The sequence below is a fragment of the Coregonus lavaretus genome, assembly GCF_964263955.1.
Source record: "Coregonus lavaretus genome assembly, chromosome: 15".
Taxonomy (NCBI): domain Eukaryota; kingdom Metazoa; phylum Chordata; class Actinopteri; order Salmoniformes; family Salmonidae; genus Coregonus; species Coregonus lavaretus.
The window spans coordinates 13898606-13922884 of record NC_140002.1 but is presented as its reverse complement, the minus strand read 5'-3'; the positions used below and the strand labels follow the sequence as shown (position 1 = coordinate 13922884).

At 42.7% G+C, this 24279-nt stretch overlaps 2 protein-coding genes across 3 annotated transcripts in view; both read left to right on the top strand.

Moving 5' to 3' along the window:
• The window catches only part of LOC311142812 (protein FAM168A-like), a 57903-nt gene extending 47192 nt beyond the window's left edge, over positions 1 to 10711 (top strand). For both annotated transcript variants that reach the window (XM_084178502.1, XM_084178503.1), the window contains 5 exons: positions 2882 to 3007; positions 8019 to 8161; positions 8406 to 8583; positions 8979 to 9118; positions 9442 to 10711. In XM_084178502.1, the coding sequence (XP_084034628.1) occupies positions 2882 to 3007; positions 8019 to 8161; positions 8406 to 8583; positions 8979 to 9097 (566 nt within the window). In that variant the 3' untranslated portion in view covers positions 9098 to 9118; positions 9442 to 10711. The remainder of the gene's footprint in view (positions 1 to 2881; positions 3008 to 8018; positions 8162 to 8405; positions 8584 to 8978; positions 9119 to 9441) is intronic.
• A 5670-nt stretch (positions 10712 to 16381) lies between these two features.
• Positions 16382 to 24279, top strand: part of LOC311142778 (F-BAR and double SH3 domains protein 2-like) — a 56560-nt gene continuing 48662 nt past the window's right edge. The window contains exons 1-2 of the mRNA XM_084178449.1: positions 16382 to 16597; positions 18109 to 18206. Coding sequence (XP_084034575.1) covers positions 16577 to 16597; positions 18109 to 18206 — 119 coding nt within the window. The 5' untranslated portion in view covers positions 16382 to 16576. The remainder of the gene's footprint in view (positions 16598 to 18108; positions 18207 to 24279) is intronic.

Here is a 24279-nt window from a genome sequence, read left to right as displayed (position 1 = left end):
GCTCCAGAGGGTTTGATGGGCATCAGAGAGTGGAGTGAAGTAGGTCAGTGAGAGCTGTGCCATGTTGTCGCACTACAGTGCACTGCAGCACTGCCGTTACTGGGCTGGGTCATGTTCCCTAGGCATGAAACACGAGAAAATGCGTCCGAAACTAAGCCCAAGTTCGACAATGGAATGGATGAATGATGTGTGTACGTGTGTGTGTGTGTGTGTATGCTTGTATGTCAGTGTGTTTAATGTGTGAAATGTTATGTATTCTATATGTGTATGTTAGTGTGTGTACTCTTTGTCTGTGTGTGTATTCTCTATGTGTGTGTTAGCGTGTGTACTCTGTGCACTCTGTTTGTGTGTATGTACTCTATTTCTGTGCTCTGTGTGTGTGTGTGTGTGTACTCTGTTTGTGTGTGTGTATACATTGTCTAATGAAAGCCTACACACCCCTTGCACAGCCTTCACATTTTGCTGCCTTTAAATTAAATACATAACATGTATAAAATGTTATGTACACAACCTACACCACATTTTCAAAGTAAAATAACAATTATGGATCATTTTCCAAATGAATAAAAAAAAAAAGAAAATGAAAATGTCTTGATTGCGTATGTCTTAACGCCCCAGAGTTAATACTTGGTGGAAGCACCCTTTGGCAGCCATTACAGCTGTGAATCATTTGGAATAAGATTCTACCAACTTTGTACAACTCGTAGGGCAACATAAACTCAGCAAAAAAAGAAACCTCTCACTGTCAACTGCGTTTATTTTCAGCAAACTTAACATGTGTAAATATTTGTATGAACATAACAAGATTCAACAACTGAGATATAAACTGAACAAGTTCCACAGACATGTGACTAACAGAAATGGAATAATGTGTCCCTGAACAAAGGGGGGGTCAAAATCAAAAGTAACAGTCAGTATCTGGTGTGGCCACCAGCTGCATTAAGTACTGCAGTGCATCTCCTCCTCATGGACTGCACCATATTTGCCAGTTATTTCTGTGAGATGTTACCCTACTCTTCCACCAAGGCACCTGCAAGTTCCCTGACATTTCTGGGGGGAATGGCCCTAGCCCTCACCCTCCGATCCAACAGATCCTAGACGTGCTCAATGGGATTGAGATCCGGCCTCTTCGCTGGCCATGGCAGATCACTGACATTCCTGTCTTGCAGGAAATCACGCACAGAACGAGCAGTATGGCTGGTGGCATTGTCATGCTGGAGGGTCATGTCAGCATGAGCCTGCAGGAAGGGTACCACATGAGGGAGGAGGATGTCTTCCCTGTAACGCACAGTGTTGCGATTGCCTGCAATGACAACAAACTCAGTCCGCTGATGCTGTGACACACCGCCCCAGACCATGACGGACCCTCCACCTCCAAATCGATCCCACTCCAGAGTACAGGCCTCAGTGTAACGCTCATTCCTTAAACGCGAATCCGACCATCACCCCTGGTGAGACAAAACCGCAACTCGTCAGTGAAGAGCACTTTTTGCCAGTCCTGTCTGGTCCAGCGACGGTGGGTTTGTGCCCATAGGCGACGTTGTTGCCGGTGATGTCTGGTGAGGACCTGCCTCTCTCAGCCTATTGCAGACAGTCTGAGCACTGATGGAGGGATTGTGCGTTCCTGGTGTAACTCGGGCAGTGTTGTTGCCATCCTGTACCTGTCCCGCAGGTGTGATGTTCGGATGTACCGATCCTGTCCAGGTGTTGTTACACGTGGTCTGCCACTGCGAGGACGATCAGCTGTCCGTCCTGTCTCCCTGTAGCGCTGTCTTAGGCATCTCACAGTACAGACATTGCAATTTATTGCCCTGGCCACATCTGCAGTCGTCATGCCTCCTTGCAGCATGCCTAAGGCACCTTCACGCAGATGAGCAGGGACCCTGGGCATCTTTCTTTTGGTGTTTTTCAGAGTCAGTAGAAAGGCCTCTTTAGTGTCCTAAGTTTTCATAACTGTGACCTTAATTGCCTACCGTCTGTAAGCTGTTAGTGTCTTAACGACCGTTCCACAGGTGCATGTTCATTAATTGTTTATGGTTCATTGAACAAGCATGGGAAACAGTGTTTAAACCCTTTACAATGAAGATCTGTGAAGTTATTTGGATTTTTACGAATTATCTTTGAAAGATAGGGTCCTCAAAAAGGGACGTTTCTTTTTTTTGCTGATTTTTATATCCATTGTCTTTGTCAAAATTGCTCAAACTAAGTAAATCTGGTTGGGAGTCATTGATGGACAGCAATATTCATGCCTTGTCTCTGATTTTCAAGCAGATTTAAGACAGGACTGAGACTAGACCACTCAGGAACACTCAACACCAATTGGAAAGCCATTCTGGTGTGTCTTTGGCATAAAATGTTTTTGTCCTGCTGAAAAATAAAACTCTATCCCAGGGTTAGGTTTTCAGAAGACTGAGGCAGGGTTTCCTCAATTTTTATCTGGTCTTTGCTCCTTTCATATTTATTTTGATCGTGACAAACTCCCCAGTCTCTGCTGGTGACAAGCATACCCATAACATGATGCTGCCACCACAATAAGAGAACATTTTATATAGTTTTCTTTCACTTTGAACATGTGGAGTAGGTTGTGTAGATCGGTAGAAAAAAACTCTTAATTTATTCCCTTTTTAGATTTAATTTTAAGGAAACAAAATGTGAAGAATGTGCAAGGGGTGTGTAGACTTTCACTAGCGACCAGGTGTGTACTGTATACTCTGTGTGTACTCTGTTTGTGTGTATTCTCTATGTGCGTGCTTTTGTGAGTGCATTTGCATGCTGTGTGTGTTTTATTACTATCTATCCATGTCTGTCTTCTATATCTGTCTCTGTGTTCTACGTGTGTGAGGGTGTGTGTGTAATCTCTCTGTGTCTGTGTCTGGGACAGTGCTGCTGGTGAAGCAGGGCTGGCCCCAGGCCTCCGGTGCTGCAGGGGCCCCAGAGGGCTCCTATGACCTGGCCATGGACGCAGGCTCAGAGGGCCGCCAGTACCAGGCCTCAGCCGCAGCTTTCAGTAAATATGACCCTATGTACTCTACACACACAGATATGTATGCACACAGACATACTCACACACACGTTTGCATGCACTCTCACACGTACATACACAGGATGCACGCAGCAGGGTTTCTGTTAGCCGGTAAATGGTGGCTTTTGGCCAAAATATAATAATATGAAAAGCTGATAAATAACATTGTTGCCGACCAAGTTGTCCAGGAAAGATAAAATCCATTGAAAAATTATGCTTTTTATTAATTGAAGGAAATACCAGTCGATGTGCTCCAACTTCAAAGGCAAATATACTTCATATGCTAATAAAACCATTAAGCTGCTTGTAAATTAGTGTTGGGTATTTTTACTCACGCAAAAGATGCGAGGTCCTCATAAGAGACTTCAGCTAAGTGTACCCCGACTGGGCAAAATTGGCGAAGATTGTCTTGATTATTCCCATTTCCAGTGTCCCCGTATACTTTCTCCAAAACAGAGTAAAGACTGCCTCAAGACAGCGCCAGGACAAAGTAACGAGGCTGATACACATCAAGCTGCTCCAAGGAGTTGGACAGTTTTGACTTCCCAACAGCAGCAGCTCACTTTAGGCGAAAGTCCGCCTCAAACACAAGTAAATTAGAGGCAAATTATTGTGTTCGTCAGGCCCGGTCCTAGCAGTTCTGCTGCCGCCCTAGGCAAGATCAACATATGCTGCCCCTGTGTCATGTATAGTATAAATATTTGGAATGGATTGATAGACTAGAGTAGAGTAATGATGTATCATGCGCAATTGGTGCATTTCTGTTGAGCTTATTCAGTAGCACTTGGAAACAAAACATTATTGCTAACTATTCACATCGGAGAGTTACAATGTTGCAATCACTAGGCAGCCAACTGCCTATAGTAGGAAACAGAGTTGTTATCAATAAGCCATGTATATCACACATGACACATGACACGAGTCCACGATAGTTCAAATTACAATAGGCATAACATTTATTAACAGCATCTAGTAGAACTGTGAAAAGAGAGATATATCATTTGAACTTTGGAAATAAGTGCTTTCATGAATGCATGGTGCAGGCCTCGTTTCAGAGGAGCATTGTAAAATAAGCTTTCTCTCAATTAACCAGCCTTATTTTTGTTTATTTACATATCGAATTTGATTGTCCAACATCAGTTCTATAATTTCTTCATTTTGTGGCCGCCTAGAGTGTCCTCTTTCCACTGCTGTGGTGCTGAATGGCAGCGGGAATGGGGAGTGGGGCGATCCAGCTTTTGTCCTTTTTTTGTTGCATTTGAGCTATCCCTAACCCTTTTCCTAACCTTAACCTAATTCTTCTAACCTGCCACATTAATTATGCTAACCTGTTGCATAAGTTATCCTAACCTGCTACAAATAGTCAAGTCTGATGTTAATTGGGCAAAAGCTAGATCCCTTCTAGCGATGACAGGCTGGCCCTGGTGTTAGTAGACAGCCATGTTTAGTTATTTATTAGGCCTAATTAAAATGTTCATGCCGGGGCTAAATTAAATTAGAGAGGCCTAGATTGTATTTGAAAACAGCTGTGTTTTGTTATTTATTAATTAAAATGTCATACAAATAGCCTACAGGTCAAGTCATTCGCAAATTAAATTATACAAATATGATATTATGAAATTGTGTTTTATTCCTGTGTAGGCGACTTGTTCTTGTAGGCTAAATGTTTTTAAATTTTAAATTTGTGATTTATAGCAGGGATGAAGATGCAACGGGCAATGTTTTGCTTTTCAATAAAACCTGTCATGTTGGTATAAGAACATCGTTCTACTTTATTTTATCAAGACTTTACAGGCTAATTTCTATTCTGTTAAAATGAATTACAATAATGTAAATGTGATTTTGATTGCCGGTCATGTTGTCCGGTGCCACATTTTCCTAATGGAAACCCTGGCACACAGTCTCACACACACACACACACACACACACACACACACACACACACACACACACACACACACACACACACACACACACACACACACACACACACACACATTTGTATTTACACACACAAACACACACACATACATGTTGGCATGGCTGGGGGTACATTCAGAGCTGGGCTGGGTTTCGAACTCTTGGGAAAAAGGTGTTAGGAAAAGGTTTGGAGTAAGACAGGCCGATGGGAGGATGTGAGGTAGTGAGTGACATCACAGGGGAAATGACATCGTAGGGGGAGGGGCTGTGGGATGGCATCATGCTTGGCTTAAACACCAGGGCCAGCCTGTCATCGCTAGAAGGGATCTGGCTTTTGCCCAATTAACATCAGACTTGACTATTTGTAGCAGGTTAGGAAGCACAGCCGCGAGCTGCCCAGTGACACAAGCCTACCAGACGAGCTAAACCACTTCTATGCTCGCTTCGAGGCAAGCAACACTGAAGCATGCATGAGAGCACCAGCTGTTCCGGATGACTATGTGATCACGCGCTCCGTAGCCGATGTGAGTAAGACTTTTAAGCAGGTCAACATTCACAAGGCCGCGGGGCCAGACGGATTACCAGGACGTGTACTCCGAGCATGTGCTGACCAACTGGCAAGTGTCTTCACTGACATTTTCAACATGTCCCTGACTGAGTCTGTAATACCAACATGTTTCAAGCAGACCACCATAGTCCCTGTGCCCAAGGACACTAAGATAACCTGCCTAAATGACTACCGACCCGTAGCACTGACGTCTGTAGCCATGAAGTGCTTTGAAAGGCTGGTCATGGCTCACATCAACACCATTATCCCAGAAACCCTAGACCCACTGCAATTTGCATACCGCCCCAACAGATCCACAGATGATGCAATCTCTATTGCACTCCACACTGCCCTTTCCCACCTGGACATTAGCTTTGAGGGCACTATGGTGTTGAATGCTGAGCTGTAGTCAATTGTGAGAATGCTATTAATTGACTACAGCTCAGCATTCAACACCATAGTGCCCTCAAAGCTAATCACTAAGCTAAGGATCCTGGGACTAAACACCTCCCTCTGCAATTGGATCCTGGACTTCCTGACGGGCCGCCCCCAGGTGGTAAGGGTAGGTAACAACACATCTGCCACGCTGATCCTCAACACGGGGGCCCCTCAGGGGTGCGTGCTCAGTCCCCTCCTGTACTCCCTGTTCACCCATGACTGCATGGCCAGGCACGACTCCAACACCATCCGATGAGACAGCCTATAGGGAGGAGATGATTGTGGACTACAGAAAAAAAAAAGAGGACTGAGCACACCCCATTCTCATCGACGGGGCTGTAGTGGAACAGGTTGAGAGCTTCAAGTTCCTTGGTGTCCACATCACCAACGAACTATCATGGTCCAAACACACCAAGACAGTCGTGAAGAGGGCACGACAAAGCCTATTCCCCCTCAGGAGACTGAAAAGATTTGGCATGGGTCCTCAGATCCTGAAAAAGTTCTACAACTGCACCATCGAGAGCATCCTGACTGGTTGCATCACCGCCTAGTATGGCAACTGCTCGGCCTCCGACCGCAAGGCACTACAGAGGGTAGTGCGTACGGCCCAGTACATCACTGGGGCCAAGCTTCCTGCCATCCAGGACCTCTATACCAGGCAGTGTCAGAGGAAGGCCCTCAAAATTGTCAAAGACTCCAGCCACCCTAGTCATAGACTGTTCTCTCTGCTACCGCACGGCAAGCAGTACCGGAGCGCCTAGTCTAGGTCCAAAAGGCTTCTCAACAGCTTCTACCCCCAAGCCATAAGACTCCTGAACAGCTAATCATGGCTACCCGGACTATTTGCACTGCCCCCCCCACCACCACCCCATCTTTTTACGCTGCTGCTACTCTGTTAATTATTTATGCATAGTCACTTTAACTCTACCCACATGTACATATTACCTCAACTACCTCAACTACCTCAATTAGCCGGTGCCCCCGCACATTGACTCTGCACCGGTACCCCCCTGTATATAGCCTCCCTACTGTTATTTTATTTTACTTCTGCTCTTTTTTTCTAACACTTTTTTGTTGTTGTTGTTTTATTTTACTTTTTTATTTAAAAAAAAATTCATTGTTGGTTAAGGGCTGTAAGTAAGCATTTCACGGTAATGTCTACACCTGTTGTATTCGGCGCATGTGGCAAATACAATTTGATTTGATTTGATTTGCTGTGCGGTATCATATAACACATTTGCTGGCTGCTGCAGCATACATTCTTCTCAAATAGTGTAACTACGTTTCAGTTGGATAGATAATGTGTGTTCGAGTCATGGAAGTGATTTGGTGGTTTCCTAACATTAATGTAATGATCAATGTCCTCTAAAACCCACCAGAACAGACACTTCTCTGTGTGTGTGTGTGTGTGTGTGTGTGTGTGTGTGTGTGTGTGTGTGTGTGTGTCTGTGTGTGTGTGTGTGTGTGTGTGTGTGTCTGTGTGTGCCTGGCTGTGTGTGCTTGAGTGTTTGAGTATAAAAAAAGAATGTTCACATTCTCTGTGTAGTTGTCACAGGGCTTGTTCACGATTGCAGCCGACTGTCGACTGACTGATCTACAAATTACCTTGCATCAAATATAACTACTTATTATTATTTGTAGATCAGTCAGTCACAATTTACCCAAAATGCATCACGTCGGCTGCAATGTCGAACAAGCCCATGGCCTCTCTTTGGGCATTCATAATACAGCTGGTTCTGCTTCATATCTGTCCAAAGCTCTGTGGAAACTATATATATATCTTGGAGGCTACATGTATTTTGTAAAGGAGCACTGTTATTCAGTCAATCCTCAGTGTTCTCCTCCTCCAATGACACACTGAATCTCAAGACAATTAAAACTGATCTGGAAACTGAAACTAGGTCTCGCTCACCGCATGTTCTCTTTCTTTCTGCCTCCCTCTCTTTTGCTTTCTCTTTCTCCATCTTTCCCTCTCCCGTCTTGATCTCTCTCTTACTCTCTCTCTCTCTCTTGCTTTTTTCTCCCTGACTTTCACTTTCTTTCTTTCTCTCTTTCCATCCTTCCCTCTCTCTATCTCTCTCTCTCATCTAGGATACACTGCTGGGACACCCTACAAGGTCCCCCCTGGTCAGTCCAATGGGGCGCCCCCTCCCTACTCCCCGTCCCCTAACCCCTACCAGGCGGCCATGTACCCCATCAGAAGTGCCTATCCCCAACAGAACCTCTACACTCAGGTAAGGACCTGGCCTGGCTTTTACTCACTGGGGTTGGCTGTCTGTTTGACAATATCACCTACCTACTTATAAGATGTGATTGATGACCTCTCTCTACTTGTTTTTTGATTGTTAGAAGACAGTTAGCTTGCTGAGTAAAATTAGCTGTGCTAGAAAAGTAAGAAAAGCCAATTCTAAATTTTTCAATATTGAATATTGCCAAAGCATTCCAAAAATCACTTATCTTTTCTTCTATTCCTCTCAGGGTGCGTACTATACACAGCCGATGTATGCAGCTCAGCCCCACGTCATACACCACACCACAGTGGTGCAGCCCAACAGCATCCCATCCGCCCTCTACCCTGCCCCTGTCCAACAGCCCCGCTCCAACGGCCATATGGCCATGGGCATGGTGGCTGGCACAACCATGGCCATGTCTGCTGGTAAGAAGTCAAAACTAAACTACTAGGGTTGCAAAATTCCCAGGTTTTCCAGAAATCCCGGTTGGAAGATTTGTGGAATCAGGATAGAATATCCAGGAAATCTGGGAATCCTACAACCAAGATTTTTGGAAAACCTGAGCATTTTGGTAAAGTTACTGGAATTTTGTGACCCTATCAACAGCTCAAACAAATTGTTCACACAACTATTACTTACAGTGATGTTTCTGTTTGGAGTAAAGGCTGTGTTTATAACACATTTCTAACAGTATTCGGTCGATTAGTTCTCAAGGAGTAGATGTGTTTGGCCACCGACATGTTTCCATGGTGATGACAACTGTCTGGCCGTGTTACCATGCTGATGACCTCTGTCTGTCTGATTGACCCTCTTTGCCCAGGTACTCTGCTGACCACGCCTCAGCACGCCACTCAGCACATTGGTGGACATCCGGTCACCGTGCCAACCTATCGGCCCCAGGGGACGCCTGGGTACAGCTATGTGCCTCCTCACTGGTAGACCCCACTGGGCCCCACTCATGTAAGTTACTGGTCCTAGATCAGTTTTAACCTATCACAATGTTATCCCAGTCTATGGTTAGGAGAGTTAAGGGCCGATCTATTGACAGTGCTTTGATACGTAAGTGCGTTGATTTTTTATTATTATAAAAATATATATATGAGCAACTGTAATTTTGAGTTATTGTCACTTGGTTTTGGAAAAAGAATTTATAGGACAAATGTGATATTTTCTTTGTAAATTACATATATAATACATAATACCATTTGTCTTCTCCCTCCCCTCTCCATCCTTCTACTGCTCTCCCCCTCTCCATCTCTCTCTCTCTCACTCTTTCCCCTCAGATCGGGAGTCAAACATTGCTCACAACTCAAGTCTTACATTGGTGCAGGAGGTCTGGCATACGAGCATCAAGTCTGTCAGCAAGAACAAAAAACTAAAGTGCAAGGGTCACTATGCATTCTTTTGTGATTTGGAAAAGCTGCTTTTTCATGTTTTTATTATTTTTTACCAGCCTCAGATTTTTTGGATTTGTTTTTTTATTTTGACTCTCTTATAATCCAGACACACACTGACCAGCAGTATAGTACATGTATAGTACATTTGTGCTTCTTCTTTTGTGTGTGAGTGTGTGTGTATTTTTCTGTTCTGAACACTGGTTCCGACGCAAAGCCAGTCCCTTCAGCCGTGAGAATGTACACGTCTTTGTATGCTGCCAAATTTTCAAATGTTTCAAAAAACATTTGGGGGAAAGCGCAGTATGAGTGTCGCGCCTAGATTACTTTCTACCTTATTGATTTGCATTCCCATTTCGGTTTATGTTCAAACACAACCATCTTCCAGCACAAGATAACAAGGGTCGTCTTCCAGCTTGTAGCAACAGTGCATTAACTTGGCTTCTTAAGATTATACCCACTGTATATCAGTCATGTGGTAGAAGAAAGACTAATACCGTAAGTACCGTAATAGTTACACACCATGTAGAGTACATTTTCAGTAAGTTCAGTGGACATAATTAGCTTTTACGTCTACTAAAGTATAGTAAGCAATTTAAATATCTATACATGAATATATTATATATAGGAATACTGACGTGTGAGCGAGCGCCTGCGCGTGTTTGTGGTTCTTTTGTACACGTAAAAGCTCGCCAAACTTGAAAACACACTCACATTTAGGTATTTCAGTTGGCATGAGTAGTGGCACATGTACGCATATACATATACAGATTTATAGGACATCACACACACACACGCAAAAGTGTAGATGGCATAGGATGCAATGGATAAATTGCTGGATAGGGTCTCCCTCATAACTTGCAGGCTATGTTGTGAACTGATTCCAATTCTAATCTAGTGTCAACTGAGGTGCATGGAGTTTGAGGGGTGAGGCAAATTGTCAGTTGGACCAGGGATTGCTAAATCGAAGGATTCAGAGGGATTTAAGGTCAGTAGAAGAGAGGGGGATAAAGGAATACAAGGGGAGTAGTGAGTGAAAAAAGCATCTAAATTGTATAGTGGTCAAGCATCTATGCCCATAGCCTTGAGCTGCATGCCTCCCATTGATCTCACAGACTGGAGATGAGTGTTATTCGCAATAAAGATCCCATGTGATGTCATGTTTACATGTTTAATAGAGATCTAGGTCCTAAACTGCACCATTTACCTGGGTCGTGTTCAGCAAGGCACGCCAGAGCAAAACGTTTTGCAATGGAAAACGAAAATTGGTGTTCTTATTGGACAGATTCAGGTAGTACCTCCCTGTTTTACTCCTTTTCAAAACGTCTTCTCCTGAACTGAACATGGCCCTGATCAGTGTCACTAGTTCTTCAAGTGACCGGTAGAGGGCAGTAGTGAGGGGTGCGGGGCAGGCAGCAGAGTTAAGGCTTCTTCCGCATGCTTCAGTTCGGGTGGCGCCTAATCGAACCGAACGAGTGTGCTCGCATACCTTCCGACCTTACCTTCGCTTGAAAAACTAGAAGAAATAGGCAATAGTACTGTTTGTCCATTTTGGGACTCCATAGCCAAAATAGTCCAAATTAATCTAAGAAATATGTCATTAATTTTGACGTTTTTGCAAACTGTTGACCAATCACTGATGAAAGGGCGTAAACTTCGGCTGCCGAACTTCGGCTTGCCTCGAGAGAAAAAATGTGTGTGCACGAACAGTTGAAAAAAATAACCTGCCGAAGGCCAAAACGAACAAAAACTCCACCAAATGTCGTCATAATATATGCATGAACTGTTCCAAACTGTTTCGGATGGGAAGCATGCGGATGCCTTTGGTGCACTGCTTGGTTGGCTCAGGGTTTTAGAAGGGCCCCTATTCCCTTCCTATATAGGGCTCTGGTCAAAAGTAGCGCACTATATAGGGAATTGAGTGCCATTTGGGACGCAAACAAGGTTTTAGAAGACAGACTGACCTCAACAGAGATGTGTTCCAATCCAGAGAATTGTGTCATCATCTGGTCTCGATGTGTATGTTACTAAGTAGTCCATGCAATTGACACTAGTTCACCTTTCTTGTGAACGCTTCTAAACAATGGCAGGTGTAGAAATGCTCTAAAACACTTTAGAACAGGCTCAGGACATCATTGTTTCCAGGGCATCCAATAGCAGACACAATGGAAGGGAGTTAGGATCGTGAAGGGAATCATGGGTATGAGAAGAAGAATTTGTGTTCAAACAGGAAATTGGGAACATTTTTAGAAAGGTTTCAATCATGTGCCTTTAGTCGGGGTCCAAAAACCCTTTGACAGGGGCACTGAGTTGGGAGAAAATTGACTCCAAATCAACCCATAACCCCTACTCCCTATCCTCTACTCCCTCCCTAGCCCCTACACCTGTAGACCTGAGAGGATTGGGATAGGTGAAAGCAATATGGCCAACATTTCCACCTAGCCAATCAGAAGGCAAGATTTTACCGTAATGCTTACAGTGTATTGACCCAGTCCGCCTACAACCACAGGAGTGGCTAGGGAGGCGGGGCTAGAGTTCTTTTGGAATTCAGAATTGGAGTTGGCAAGGAAGCAGGGTTCCGCTTGGGTGGAGTTTAAAGGTTGTGAGGAGGAGTTCCATACTAGGTTATTATGGTTCAGCACTAGGTTACCGTGTCGTGACCACATATCAGAGTTATCATGTGAGTGTGTCAAAAATGTATTGCACAAACATCTAAAAGTAATAATCTATACTAAATAACAGGTACTTAGCTCATCTTTTAAGAGACATCTTAAGAGTTCATTTAGTTCAGTGCATTTGATAGGGTACTCTTTGGTCTCAATAAACAACAACTGTACATTTAAGAGAATATCTGTTGTGAATAATTGCTACTGCTTATTTCAATCTGTTACAATCAGTTAACTACTATGTAAAATTCTAAATGCAATTTTATTTGTCACAGTGTTACGTCGCCAATGGAAATAAAACATTGATTTAAAGGAGAGGCATTCTGCACCCAACATATGACAATTGATAGAGTAGCATTCACTAGTGAACGAGGTATAGATGTGTATATGAGTGAGTGTGTGTTGACTGTATGAGGGAAGGTATCAGTGGGCAGTGTGCTATCAGCCCCTCGTCTACCATGTGTGTGTGTGTGTGTGTGTGCATGTGTGTTTGTGTGTGTGCATGCGTGCGCGTGTGTGTGTGCACGCGCATGTGTGAAGCATGTATACAGTCCTGTGTAAGAGTTTCCTCCCAACATGGCACTGGTCAGACTGTGTAGAGCTAACGTCACCTAACCTCTACTCTCCCCTGTCAGTAGCATATCACAGAGCCAAACAGAAGAAAAACATTGAAAACAAGTCTCAAAAGTAAATGTATTGTCCCACATTTTTTGGGACGATTAGAGGGAAGACCATCGAAAAATTATTCATTAGAACATGTAATGTGATTCAAGAACTGAACAATGCATATGACTAGTTGCACACTATGCTGAGTGCTAAATCTTTGGAGGTTAAAAACCTCAAAAATAATTTAACCATGCGTACTATGAGTATAACCGCAGTGTTTAAAAAGAAAAAAAAAGAGGAAAAAAAAAAGAAAAGAATGATACACTTTTCATTTCTGATATGTAATTTAAGCGCTTTTTACCATAAGTGTTATTTAAGGTTTTGTTGATTGATTGATGTTTATTATTCTTAAGATAGAAGATCTTTATTGTCAAGCTCAAGTGGGTTGCCTCTTGGGGTTTCAGAAGGCATTTCAGAACACAAGTCTGTCGGATGAGTGGAGCAGATGTGCGGATGGACACAATCTGGCAATCCGGTCAGAAGCGACTGGCATACAGGTCCCCCCCACACGCTGGCCTTTTCCCCTCAAAGACCCAGGGCATTGAAACACGAGAGGAATGTTCCCAGAACCAAACTGACACCATAAACCGAAGTTCCCAGAACATCCAGGGAACCTAATGTGCTAACTGGGCATAGACTGAAAGTTAGCCCAGAGTCAAGTCCTTACACTACAATGTATGTTTATTGAAACATGCTAAAGTATATGGGTCCACAGTTTGCGGACTGAAGCATGAGAGCTGTAGCCTGCGATCGAAACTGCTTTCACTACGTTTCACCGTTGTTTCACTTCATTTTATGTGACAACCATACAACGTAACAAACTCAGTTTGGATTCTAGGCTATGGGAGCGACCCTGAGTGTCTCAGTGCCCGGGGGTCGAGAAGCAAGCAGCTCCACCAAGGTTGAACACACTATCTCCATGCTTTGTCTGTTTTCTTTGGTCACGATGAACTTCGGGCTTGTCAACCTTTGATTTGAACACTAATTTCGAGAGAGTGAAGTATACTCTTGGGTCTTCCCAAAAAAATAATCAAAAAATTGTTTAAAAGAGTCAGCACCTTGAGATTAAAATCACTTCCCAACTAATGGCCCCAACAGCTCTTGCAACGTTCTGTCACATGGTTGCAGCAACGCTGGCGGAATGTTTTTGTAACATAAGCTGGGACGTTTGTGAAGCAGAGACCCACATCAGACTTGTGTATATGAAGTGTAAATCTGTTTTTGTTTTTATGTCGTTCTAATGAGGATCAGTTAGTGATCCTGGTGACAGAAGTAAGGCAAGTTTGTAATTGTATAATACTTACTGTACGATGTAGAACATTCAATAACTATTAAAATCTTTCCCAAAAAGCCCAGCTTTTACTTGTGTTACATTTGTGTCCTCCGCCAATTCATCTTAAAGGAACATTGTGGCCTCTCTGTAGATTGCAACAAAGCAATCGGTCAAAGGATAAGACGTAGACTACACTTCAGATTTCTAACGTCAGCTATGCGTCAGTGGAGAAATGTTGTGATTGAAAGGGGTTGACCCTTTCCAAAGACAACCAGGGGAACCACTGGTTTATAGCTGCCAATATGTTTTAAATTGCCTGAATCAGCTGTTTTAAGTAATTTCTCAACCATTAAGTTAAGTCATAACACCTTTTGTGTAAGGGGGACAGCCAGCTCCTACACAGGGATTTTATCATTTAACGGCAGAGACAGCCATCAGACCTGGGTTCAAATATGTGTATTTGTCTATTTGTTATTAAAATAATTATTTTCTGTGTATCTGAGTATTTTCAAATGATGTGGCCCGAATCAACTACTCATACTGGATGTACAGTGTATGTGAAAGTATTTTCAAATACTTATTTCTATTTCAAATACATTATTTTAAATACCAAACAAACCTGGTTCAAATGCATGGGAGTATTTAAGTATTTGTATAATTACTGTGTATTTGAGTATTTTCAAATACATGCCAATACTTTCCAAGGGTATATCCAAATACATTCCAATAATTAACTACTTGTGTTTTCAAATAAAAAATATTAATTCCAAATGACTTTGAAAGAAATTAAAATACCCTAAATAGTATTTGAAGGGCCCATATCCACAAATGTCTCAGAGTAGGAATGCAGATCTAGGATCAATTTAGTCTTGTAGATCATAATGATTACAATTATATGGACAGATAGGGACCTATCCTAGTTCAGCACTCCTACACTGAGATGCTTCATGGATACGGACCCAGGTCTACTGGCCAAAGGACAATTTTGGCAAATGGGCTGGTCCATCTTTAGCCCAGTGGGCCTGTCTAAATTAGGGTTTAAGCGCCAAAATATCATTATTTTGCTAAGAATGGGCTGGTGTGGGGTCCTTGAGGAAAAAATGGTCTGGTGTGTTAGAAATGCCTGGGCCGATTTCTGGTCCCAGTCTAGTTTCAGTTTCAAGTTTTAAGTTTCAAGTTTTAATGTCACATGAACAAGTACAGTGAAATGCCTTTCTTGCAAACTCAAAACCCAACAATGCAATAATCAATAACAATGTAATACTAGAATAAATAAACATGAAAAATAAGAAGAAATATGAAGATCACAATAAGTAAGTAAGTAAATATACTATATACAGGGTCAGTTCCAATACCATATTTACAATGTGCAAGGACACTGGAGTGATTGAGGTAGATATGTATAGGGGTAAGGTGACTAGGCAACAGGATATGAGATAAACAGAGTAGGAGCAGCTTGTATGTGAGTGGGTGTGCGTGTGTGTAGTGTGTGTGCATATTATGTGTGAGTGAGAAGATGATGGAGTGAGTGTGTGTGAGTGTGTAGGGCCCTGTGAGTGTGCATAGAGAGTGCAACAATTAAAATAAAAGGTCAATAAAGATACAAGGTTAACTCAGATAGTCCGGGTAGATATTTTGCTTGGGGATAGAAGCTGTTGAAGAGCCTGTCCCTGTTAAATGCCCCGTTCACAAATGCAATCGTATTCTCCCATGAATCTCTTATATTATAAACACATCAGACTCAGTGCACTGCTAACGACCAATAGCCTACTTTAATCACAAAAGTAGGCCTACAACACAAGACAACCTGGACATTGTTTTAGTCAACCATGTTGAATGATAGGCTACTAGAAATATGTATACTTTTGCCTTTACGTGTCATTTATCTGTGGTAGGAATACATCTCAATATTAATCTGAGACAATTGAGGGAGAAATAATCATAAAATAGGTGTATTTATGAGGGCCACGGCATAGGCCTAAACGCACAGATGTGCAGGGGTCAGAGAGATGTAATGTATCACCTAATCCCCAACTAATCCCAATGTTTATGAAGAGGACATTTGCCACTAGAGGGATATAGCCCACGGCGAGTCTCCATCCCAACCCAGAGCAATTCAATTCCCATGAAAAATCCCGTGCACTTCCTCAGCGTGTCGCCATTCTACTCTCCTCCACCGGAAACCCCACTGAATCGCAAACTTCGCTTTTATGTTCCCGGAGGCAGTCCATTTTTAACAGGACTTCGTCGGTGTGTTGAGTTGGGTCGTTATGGCCGCCTGTACCAGACTAGCTAAATTCACACAGTGCATGGTTATCTTTCTGTGATTTAGATACAATCGAAAGTTTTGCACGGGATTTCCGGATTAACGCAAATATTTGTTAGGATTTTTTTTGTGTGGGGGGGTCAAAATTCAAACATGCAGCCTCCGCCGAGAAAGGTGAGTTGTCCAGTTTTTACTTTTCTCTGCAAATGTTTCGACGAATGTTGCATATTTAATTGTTGGAAGGTGCACGCTTTGTTGCAGTCCAACTTTAAGATATGTGCCCACTACGTTGGCACAAAGTTGTATAGTTTTTATCAAACGCAAACGCTACCTTTTTGGATAGTAGGCTACTTCTTGAAACTGTTTTTTTTTGTTGCGATGTTCCAAAGTAGCCTAAGAAATGTCCTGTGTGTTCTAGTATTCAATTAAAGGAGGAAAAAAAATCGCACGGTTCCAAATATGTTGTAGCCTTTGCGTGGCTCACAAACTATGAAAAATATCATTTGTAACAGTCTTGCTTTTGGTGGAGATAATTTGTAGCAAGCTGTAGTGGTGATGGATGACAGAATTTTGACCTGTGTAAAGAAAAGAGCAACACAAATGTAACTAGAACAGCAAAACAATTATTGTAGTGGGAGTCCTGTTACGGTATCATGTTGCAGAAACATTACACAACATCGGAGAAGTCGACGAGGTCTGTTTAGATAAGAAATTGTACTGTGTTTTGTTACAATTCCATCAGTTGAAGTTGAACCTTGACTGGATATCAAATTCTATAAAATCCAGATTTAATTTATTTTTTAACAATGATGATCCTAATGGGAAAAAAACATTTCAAAAGCCATTGAAATGTCAATTAGATCAACCACTTGACTTGTTTGTAGTTGCCTGAATATAGCCTTCTAATTTTAGCCTTAGTATATTTTCCCCTAATGATCAGCTGTGTTATGAGTTATAAGTTATGATAATAGTATAATAATACAGTACAGTAGGCTATGGTTCACCAGTTCACTTCAGAAATAGGAGTCAAATCACCACCACAAAATATATAGTATTATGACCTACAGTACTACACACACCAACTAATGCACGGTCCAGATCAACTTGAGATCGAATGACAAGTCAAGATAAACACCATGCATGACGACAGAATTATCTTCTCAAGGTATCCTATAAGGTCAGTGAGTGTAGTTTGAACCCTAATGTTTTCCCAGTTGACCACACACCCAATTACTAGTCCTGAGACTGGGTTACCTAACCCAGGGGCCAATTGGAAGTCGACAGAGGCCACTCTGCTTTCCTCCACCGAGGCCCCAGAGAGAAGCATTTTACCTTGCTTCATCTGCCTGTGGATTTGTACACAGTTAACTCCTTGGCCTTGTTCACTAGAAAATAAAATGGTCCGAAACAGGGAGGGGAATTGTGAAATTATCCAATAAGATATGCGCAATTTTGTTTTGCTGTGTCCTAATGAACATGACCCAGATCAATTTAATGGCTTGGTACTGTTGTAAATGTGTCAACCGGAAACACGCAGATATCCAGAGACTGTAAAAAATGTGTTTGCACTTAAATTACATGCAGTGCACTTATCAGGAGTTGACTGTATTCTGCTCCATGTTTACGAGAGCTGGATTTGGATGTCTTGCCCACTTTTTCTGATAAAATTGTTTTGCCTCTCTCAGGTCAAGGTTACCCAGGAGCTGAAACACACTCACGCTGAGCAGATGAGCGGACTACACATCAAACACCAGACAGAGTGTGACCTACTGGAGGACCTGAGGTAAGGGGAGGATAGAAGGTGGAAGAGGGGGGTGCAGGGCTAGAAGATGATGGTGGAAGTTGGTGGTGGAGGGAGCCGGTGGATGGCAATTGAGGCTGCTTCTATATCCCCAGTTCCAAATCAACCCCTATCCCCTACTACCTAGGCACTTGTATAGTTGTGAAAGGCTTGGATATAAATAATCAATGGCTACAATTCCACCTAGCCTGTCAGAGGGCCTTGCCGCTATTACCATATTGGTAATACCTTCCAACCTTTGTATATGTCTATGAAATGAAGTGCCCTTGTGGGGTAGGGGTTTATTTGGAATGGGACAGTAGTCTTGGGTCTCGCTTCCTGTCCTTTGGCTTGGGTGAGGGAGAACCATCCACACTAAACAGTTGGTAGTGAAAAGCAAGTTTCTCCCAGATGGTCTGGCTGCCATAAATGATTTGCTGGGGGGGCAGGTAGCTTAGTGGTTAAGAGCGTTGTGCCAGTAACCTAAAGGTCGCTGGTTCTAATCCCCGAGCCGACTAGGTGAAAAATCTGTCGATGTGCCCTTGAGCAAGGCACTTAACCCTAATTGCTCATGTAAGTCGTTCTGGATAAGAGCGTCTGCTAAATGACTAAAATGTAAAATGTAAGAGAGGAGGATGACAAAGAGAAGAAAAATAACTAAAGATCAAACGAGTCAGAGATGTTCAGCCAGTCACTCTTGGAGGAAAATGATAACTTTCAGTGTTAAAATCAGGGTTGCGTAATTCCTAAAATTACCAGGTTTTCCAGAAGTCCTGGTTGGAAGATTCCTGGAATTAGGATGGAATAATAAGGAAATCTTGGAATCCTCCAAATGGGAATTTTGGGAAAGTTACCAGAATAAAACAATATTGATAATTGGAGAGGGAGAGTGATAGGGACAGGCAGTGATATAATATAGGGAAGCAGAGGGAGAGCAGGGCCACATTCAATTGGCAAACATTGTTGAACGTTGCAGATAGAAATACCATGAATAGAGCCAACGTGATTCCTAAGGGAGCGGACACACCGCACCGAATGTCAGTCTCGCTGGTGGGTGTCTGACTGCCGACATTTTCGCGAGATTATAGAATCGGTTTGAAAATTACAGCTGGCACTCTGTTCAGAGGTGCTAAGTCAGGGTTTCCCAAAATTGGTCCTCGGGACCCCAAGGGGTGCACGTTTTGGTTTTTACCCTAGCACTGCACAGCTGATTCAACTAATCATCAAGCTTTGATCAGCTGGGTAGCGTTAGGGCAAAAACCAAAACGTGCACCCCTTGGGGTCCCGAGGACCGAGTTTGGGAAACACTGGACTACTTGGACTCCAATAAGAAACACTCAGTTTGCAATGGAAAAACTAAAATATGTGCTCTAATAAACATGACCCATGCAGAGGGAAAGGAAGAACAGGCCTAGAGGACATGCAAATCACCTGAGAGGAAGCCAGATCTGTTGTCAGTTTGGCCTTGCTGAATACTGGAGCACTCAGACCAGTAGTCTTGTTTTAGCCTGAAGTGACCCAGGTGGACTGGGCTATTCATTTATAAGTACAAAAATGGATGTAGCAACTAAGGATTCTAGCTTTAATTTCCAATGAAATGCCCAGTGTACATGACCAGTCTAGTCAAAGCCAATTGGCCTACTTCACCAACCAATCAAAAGGAACTGACTGTGGCCCTGGGGTGTCTGACTGTATGTCTGGCTCGTCCTCTCGTCAAGGAGGCTGGGTTGTGTTCAATTGCCACTGAAACGTCTTGCAACGTCTTTTGAAACGTCTTGCAACGGAAAATGAAAATACATTTCTTATTGGACAGGTCCAGGTAGTCCCTCCCTGTTTCAGTCCATTTTTCTCAGTTTGGTTCCTAATAAACGCAGAGGGAGAAACCGGGTAAATCAGTATTGGGAAAAAAATAGGATAATTTTTTGTTGTGAGAGGGGAGGAAAAAGACATTGATCACAGAAGGACTAGGCCAGTTGACACTGTGGTTCTCTTACTGTTTACACGTGAGAGAGAACAAGATGTGCCATACTCTGCTCACTCCTGGAACTGTAAAGACTCCAAACAACACAACCTGGGTCATATTCATTAGACATCAAACGGAATAAAACGGACTGAAACAGGGAGGGACTATTTGGACATGTCAACCTCTCCCTCAAAGTCAGCAAGACCAAGGAGCTGATCGTGGACTATAGGAGAAAGAGGGGAGAGCACGCCCCCATCCACATCGACAGGGCTGTTGTGGAGCGGGTCAAGAGCTTGAAGTTCCTTGGCGTCCACACACCCACACAGTCGTGAAAAGGGCGCTACATTGGGTGGTGCGGCCAGCCCAGTATATCACTGGGGCCGAGCTCCCTGCCATCCAGGACCTCTACAGTGCATTCGGAAAGTATTCAGACCCCTTGACTTTTTCCACATTCTGTTACGTTACAGCCTTATTCTAAAATTGATTAAATTGTTTTTTCCCTCATCAATCTACACACAATACCCCATAATGACAAAGCAAAACAGGTTTTTAGAATTTGTTTGCACGTTTATGAAAACAAATGTAAATATTACATTTACATAGGTATTCAGACCCTTTACTCAGTACTTTGTTGAAGCACCTTTGGCAGCAATTACAGCCTTGGGTCTTCTTGGGTATGACGCTACAAGCTTGGCACACCTGTATTTGGGGAGTTTCTCCCATTATTTTCTGCAGATCCTCTCAAGCTCTGTCAGGTTGGATGGGGAGTGTCGCTCTACAGCTATTTTCAGGTCTCTCCAGAGATGTTCAATAGGGTTTCAAGTCCGGGCTCTGGCTGGGCCTCTCAAGGGCATTCAGAGACTTGTCCCAAAGCCACTCCTGTGTTGTCTTGGCTGTGTGCTTAGGGTCATTGTCCTATTGGAAGGTGAAATATTGTCCCAGTCTGAGGTACTGAGCTCTCTGGAGCAGGTTTTCGCCAAGGATCTCTCTGTACTTTGCTCCGTTCATCTTTCCCTCGATCCTGACTAGTCTCCCAGTCCCTGCCGCTGAAAAACATCCCTACAGCATGATGGTGCCACCACCATGCTTCACCGTAGGGATGGTACCTGGTTTCCTCCACACGCTTGGCATTCAGGCCAAAGAGTTCAATCTTGGTTTCATCAGACCAGAGAATCTTGTTTCTCATGGTCTGAGAGTCCTTTAGGTGCCTTTTTGACAAACTCCAAGCGAGCTGTCAAGTGCCTTTTACTGAGGAGTGGCTTCCGTCTAGCCACTCTACCATAAAGGCCTGATTGGTGGAGTGCTGCGGAGATGGTTGTCATTCTAGAAGGTTCTCCCATCTCCACAGAGGAACTCTGGAGTTCTGTCAGAGTGACCACCGGGTTCTTGGTCACCTCCCTGACCAAGGCCCTTCTCCCCCGATTGCTCAGTTTGGCCAGGCGGCCAGCTCAAGGAAGAGTATTGTTGGTTCCAAACTTCTTCCATTTAAGAATGATGGAGGCCACTGTGTTCTTGGGGACCTTCAATTCTGCATACATTTTTTGGTACCCTTCCCCAGATCTGTGCCTCGACACAATCCTGTCTCAAGGCTCTACGGACTATTCCTTCGACCTTATGGCTTTTTTTTCTCTGACATGCACTGTCAACTGTGGGACCTAATATAGACAGGTGTGTGCCTTTCCAAATCATGTCCAATCAATTGAATTTACCACAGGTGGACTCCAATCAAGTTGTAGAAACATCTCAAGGATGATCAATGGAAACAAGATGCACCTGAGCTCAGATGGAGAAAAAATACTACATCACGTCTACACTGCTTATGTTTTTTGCACCACTACTACTATTTTGATCTCAATCAAACAATTTGTCAGGTTTATCATCTGACATGCTATTCAACAAGCCACAACTCACTAGATATCAGACTGATACATCAGTTATGATGCCTAGCATATCATTGGCTCTTGAATCTTAGGGCTGTCCCCAACAAAGAAATATCTTGGTTGACCGAGTCGTCCTGTTCTTTCGACCAATCGATTGGTCAAAATGTTTAACCTTAGTTTTCCATTTATAGACAGACACACCCTATGTGTTTGAATTAAATCAACTACATATATGCACTGAGCTTTGTCTGATGCTTTAAGCATAATGTTTAGTTACATAATTAAGACACACAAATGACTCAAGAAAGAACCCAATGGTCACACTGTTAAAGAAATGACAGTGAGTGCCTGTGTGACTGGCGCACCTTGTCTCGCTCTCCTCCCTACTGCAGCGAAAAGGCACCACAGCACAGCAAGTGTTTGTTGCGCTGTCCGTGCTGAAGCTGCAACATTTCAGGCATTTTGTTTCTTACTTGTTTCTGACTGAAAAGTTCTGTTCTGTTACTGAAATCCCTAATTTGTTTAGGTAAAACATTCCCTATTCCCTCAACCCTTGCTCTCTTTACATGAAATGCGTAAGCATCACATGCATGTGACCAATAGGGCCTGACCTATAGCCTATCATAATCACATCAATACATTTGTTATAACAGCTAAATGGATGCGGAGGACATGAAAAAGAAACTCGAAACGGGCAAATGTTTACTAGTTGCTCAGGAAGGGAAAGGGAAGTCAGATCTGTGGAGGACATTTTACTTAGTTGTGGAAACTACTGGAGAACAAGAAAAATGAGGGTATAGGAGCTGCGTGAGTATTATGTGTGCCAAACAGTTGCTGTTAGATTACAATATTTTTTCTGGCAATTTGGAACAGTGTAAACAACACTAAATAAATAAGTGTACCAGAGAGTCTGTTCTAACGAGATAAAAAAATGATATATAGCCTTTATTACAGCAGACTAAAAACAGTTGCATGCATTCATGAATTACGGTTTATTTATTGTTTAGGCCAATTATTCAAAGCTCCCTTTATTTAATTTTAAAACTAAAATGCTTGATTGCATTTCAAAGCATGAATGTCTCGAATGCTGTGTGATGGCATGAACGAATGAATGATTGATTGATACAGTAGCCTGTATATTGGAATATAGTAAGTAAGTTACGGTATTAAGACAACTGGACGCGCTCTTGGGCCTACAGCTCGATAGTGGTTATACAAGGCTGCTCTACAAAGCCTACTAATGATAATGACATTACTTATTATTATAATGATGATCATAATAATAACAATAAGAAGGAGATCAAGAAAAAGGAGGGTATAGGAGCGAGAGCTGCGTGCATATTATGTGTGACAAACAGGTGCTGTTAGATTACAATATTATTTGAATGCCTGTTTGGAACAGTGTAGACAACACTAAATACATTCTAAGTAATACCAGACTGCTCTAATTATATATATTTTTAAAGCCTTTATTACAGCATAGCAACGACTAAAAACAGCAAAATCTGTGAAATCGCTTTATCCGACATTTTGCCGTTGCATGAGGCTTGGTGCTCACAGAATCAGTATGCTATTAAACAAACACTCAATAGGCAACAGAAGCAGGATCTGTCTTATTTCTGTAGATATATATGGATACATTATAAAGCCAGGCACATTTAACAGTTAGGCTATTGATTAAAGACCTAATTAAGTTGGGGTTTCCTCTCTCCTCAATTTTCTTAGACAACAAGGCTAAGGCAAGGGCTGTTTCTTCGTCTCTGCTGCTGCCTCCGCCGCATTCTTCTCAATCCCAATATGCTGGTTAACTTTGCTATTATGCACATAGCAACATAGGGAAAGGCGCCAATTCTACAGCGCACTGAAGATTATGTTTCAGAACCGCGGACAGCGTCCGTATACAACGTGGGAGAAAGCACATTTGTTATAAAATAATATTAGATTTATTAGTGTTGCACCATTATTTTTACATAATATAACCATATACAATTTCAGTATCAAATGACTTGGGAGTGACTGTGCCATCCCCGTGGCGTCCACAATGTATTAGTCCACTGAGACAGGCGTGAATCAGACAGGTGTCTTGTGCACCATGAAAAAACCCATAAAAAATATGCGACTGCTCGACCTAAAGAAATCTCGATCGACCAAACAATCGACCAGTTGACTAAATGGAGTCAGCCCTACTAAATATATCGTGCTTTGCCTAATTTATTTTGTCCTGTAGTGTCCA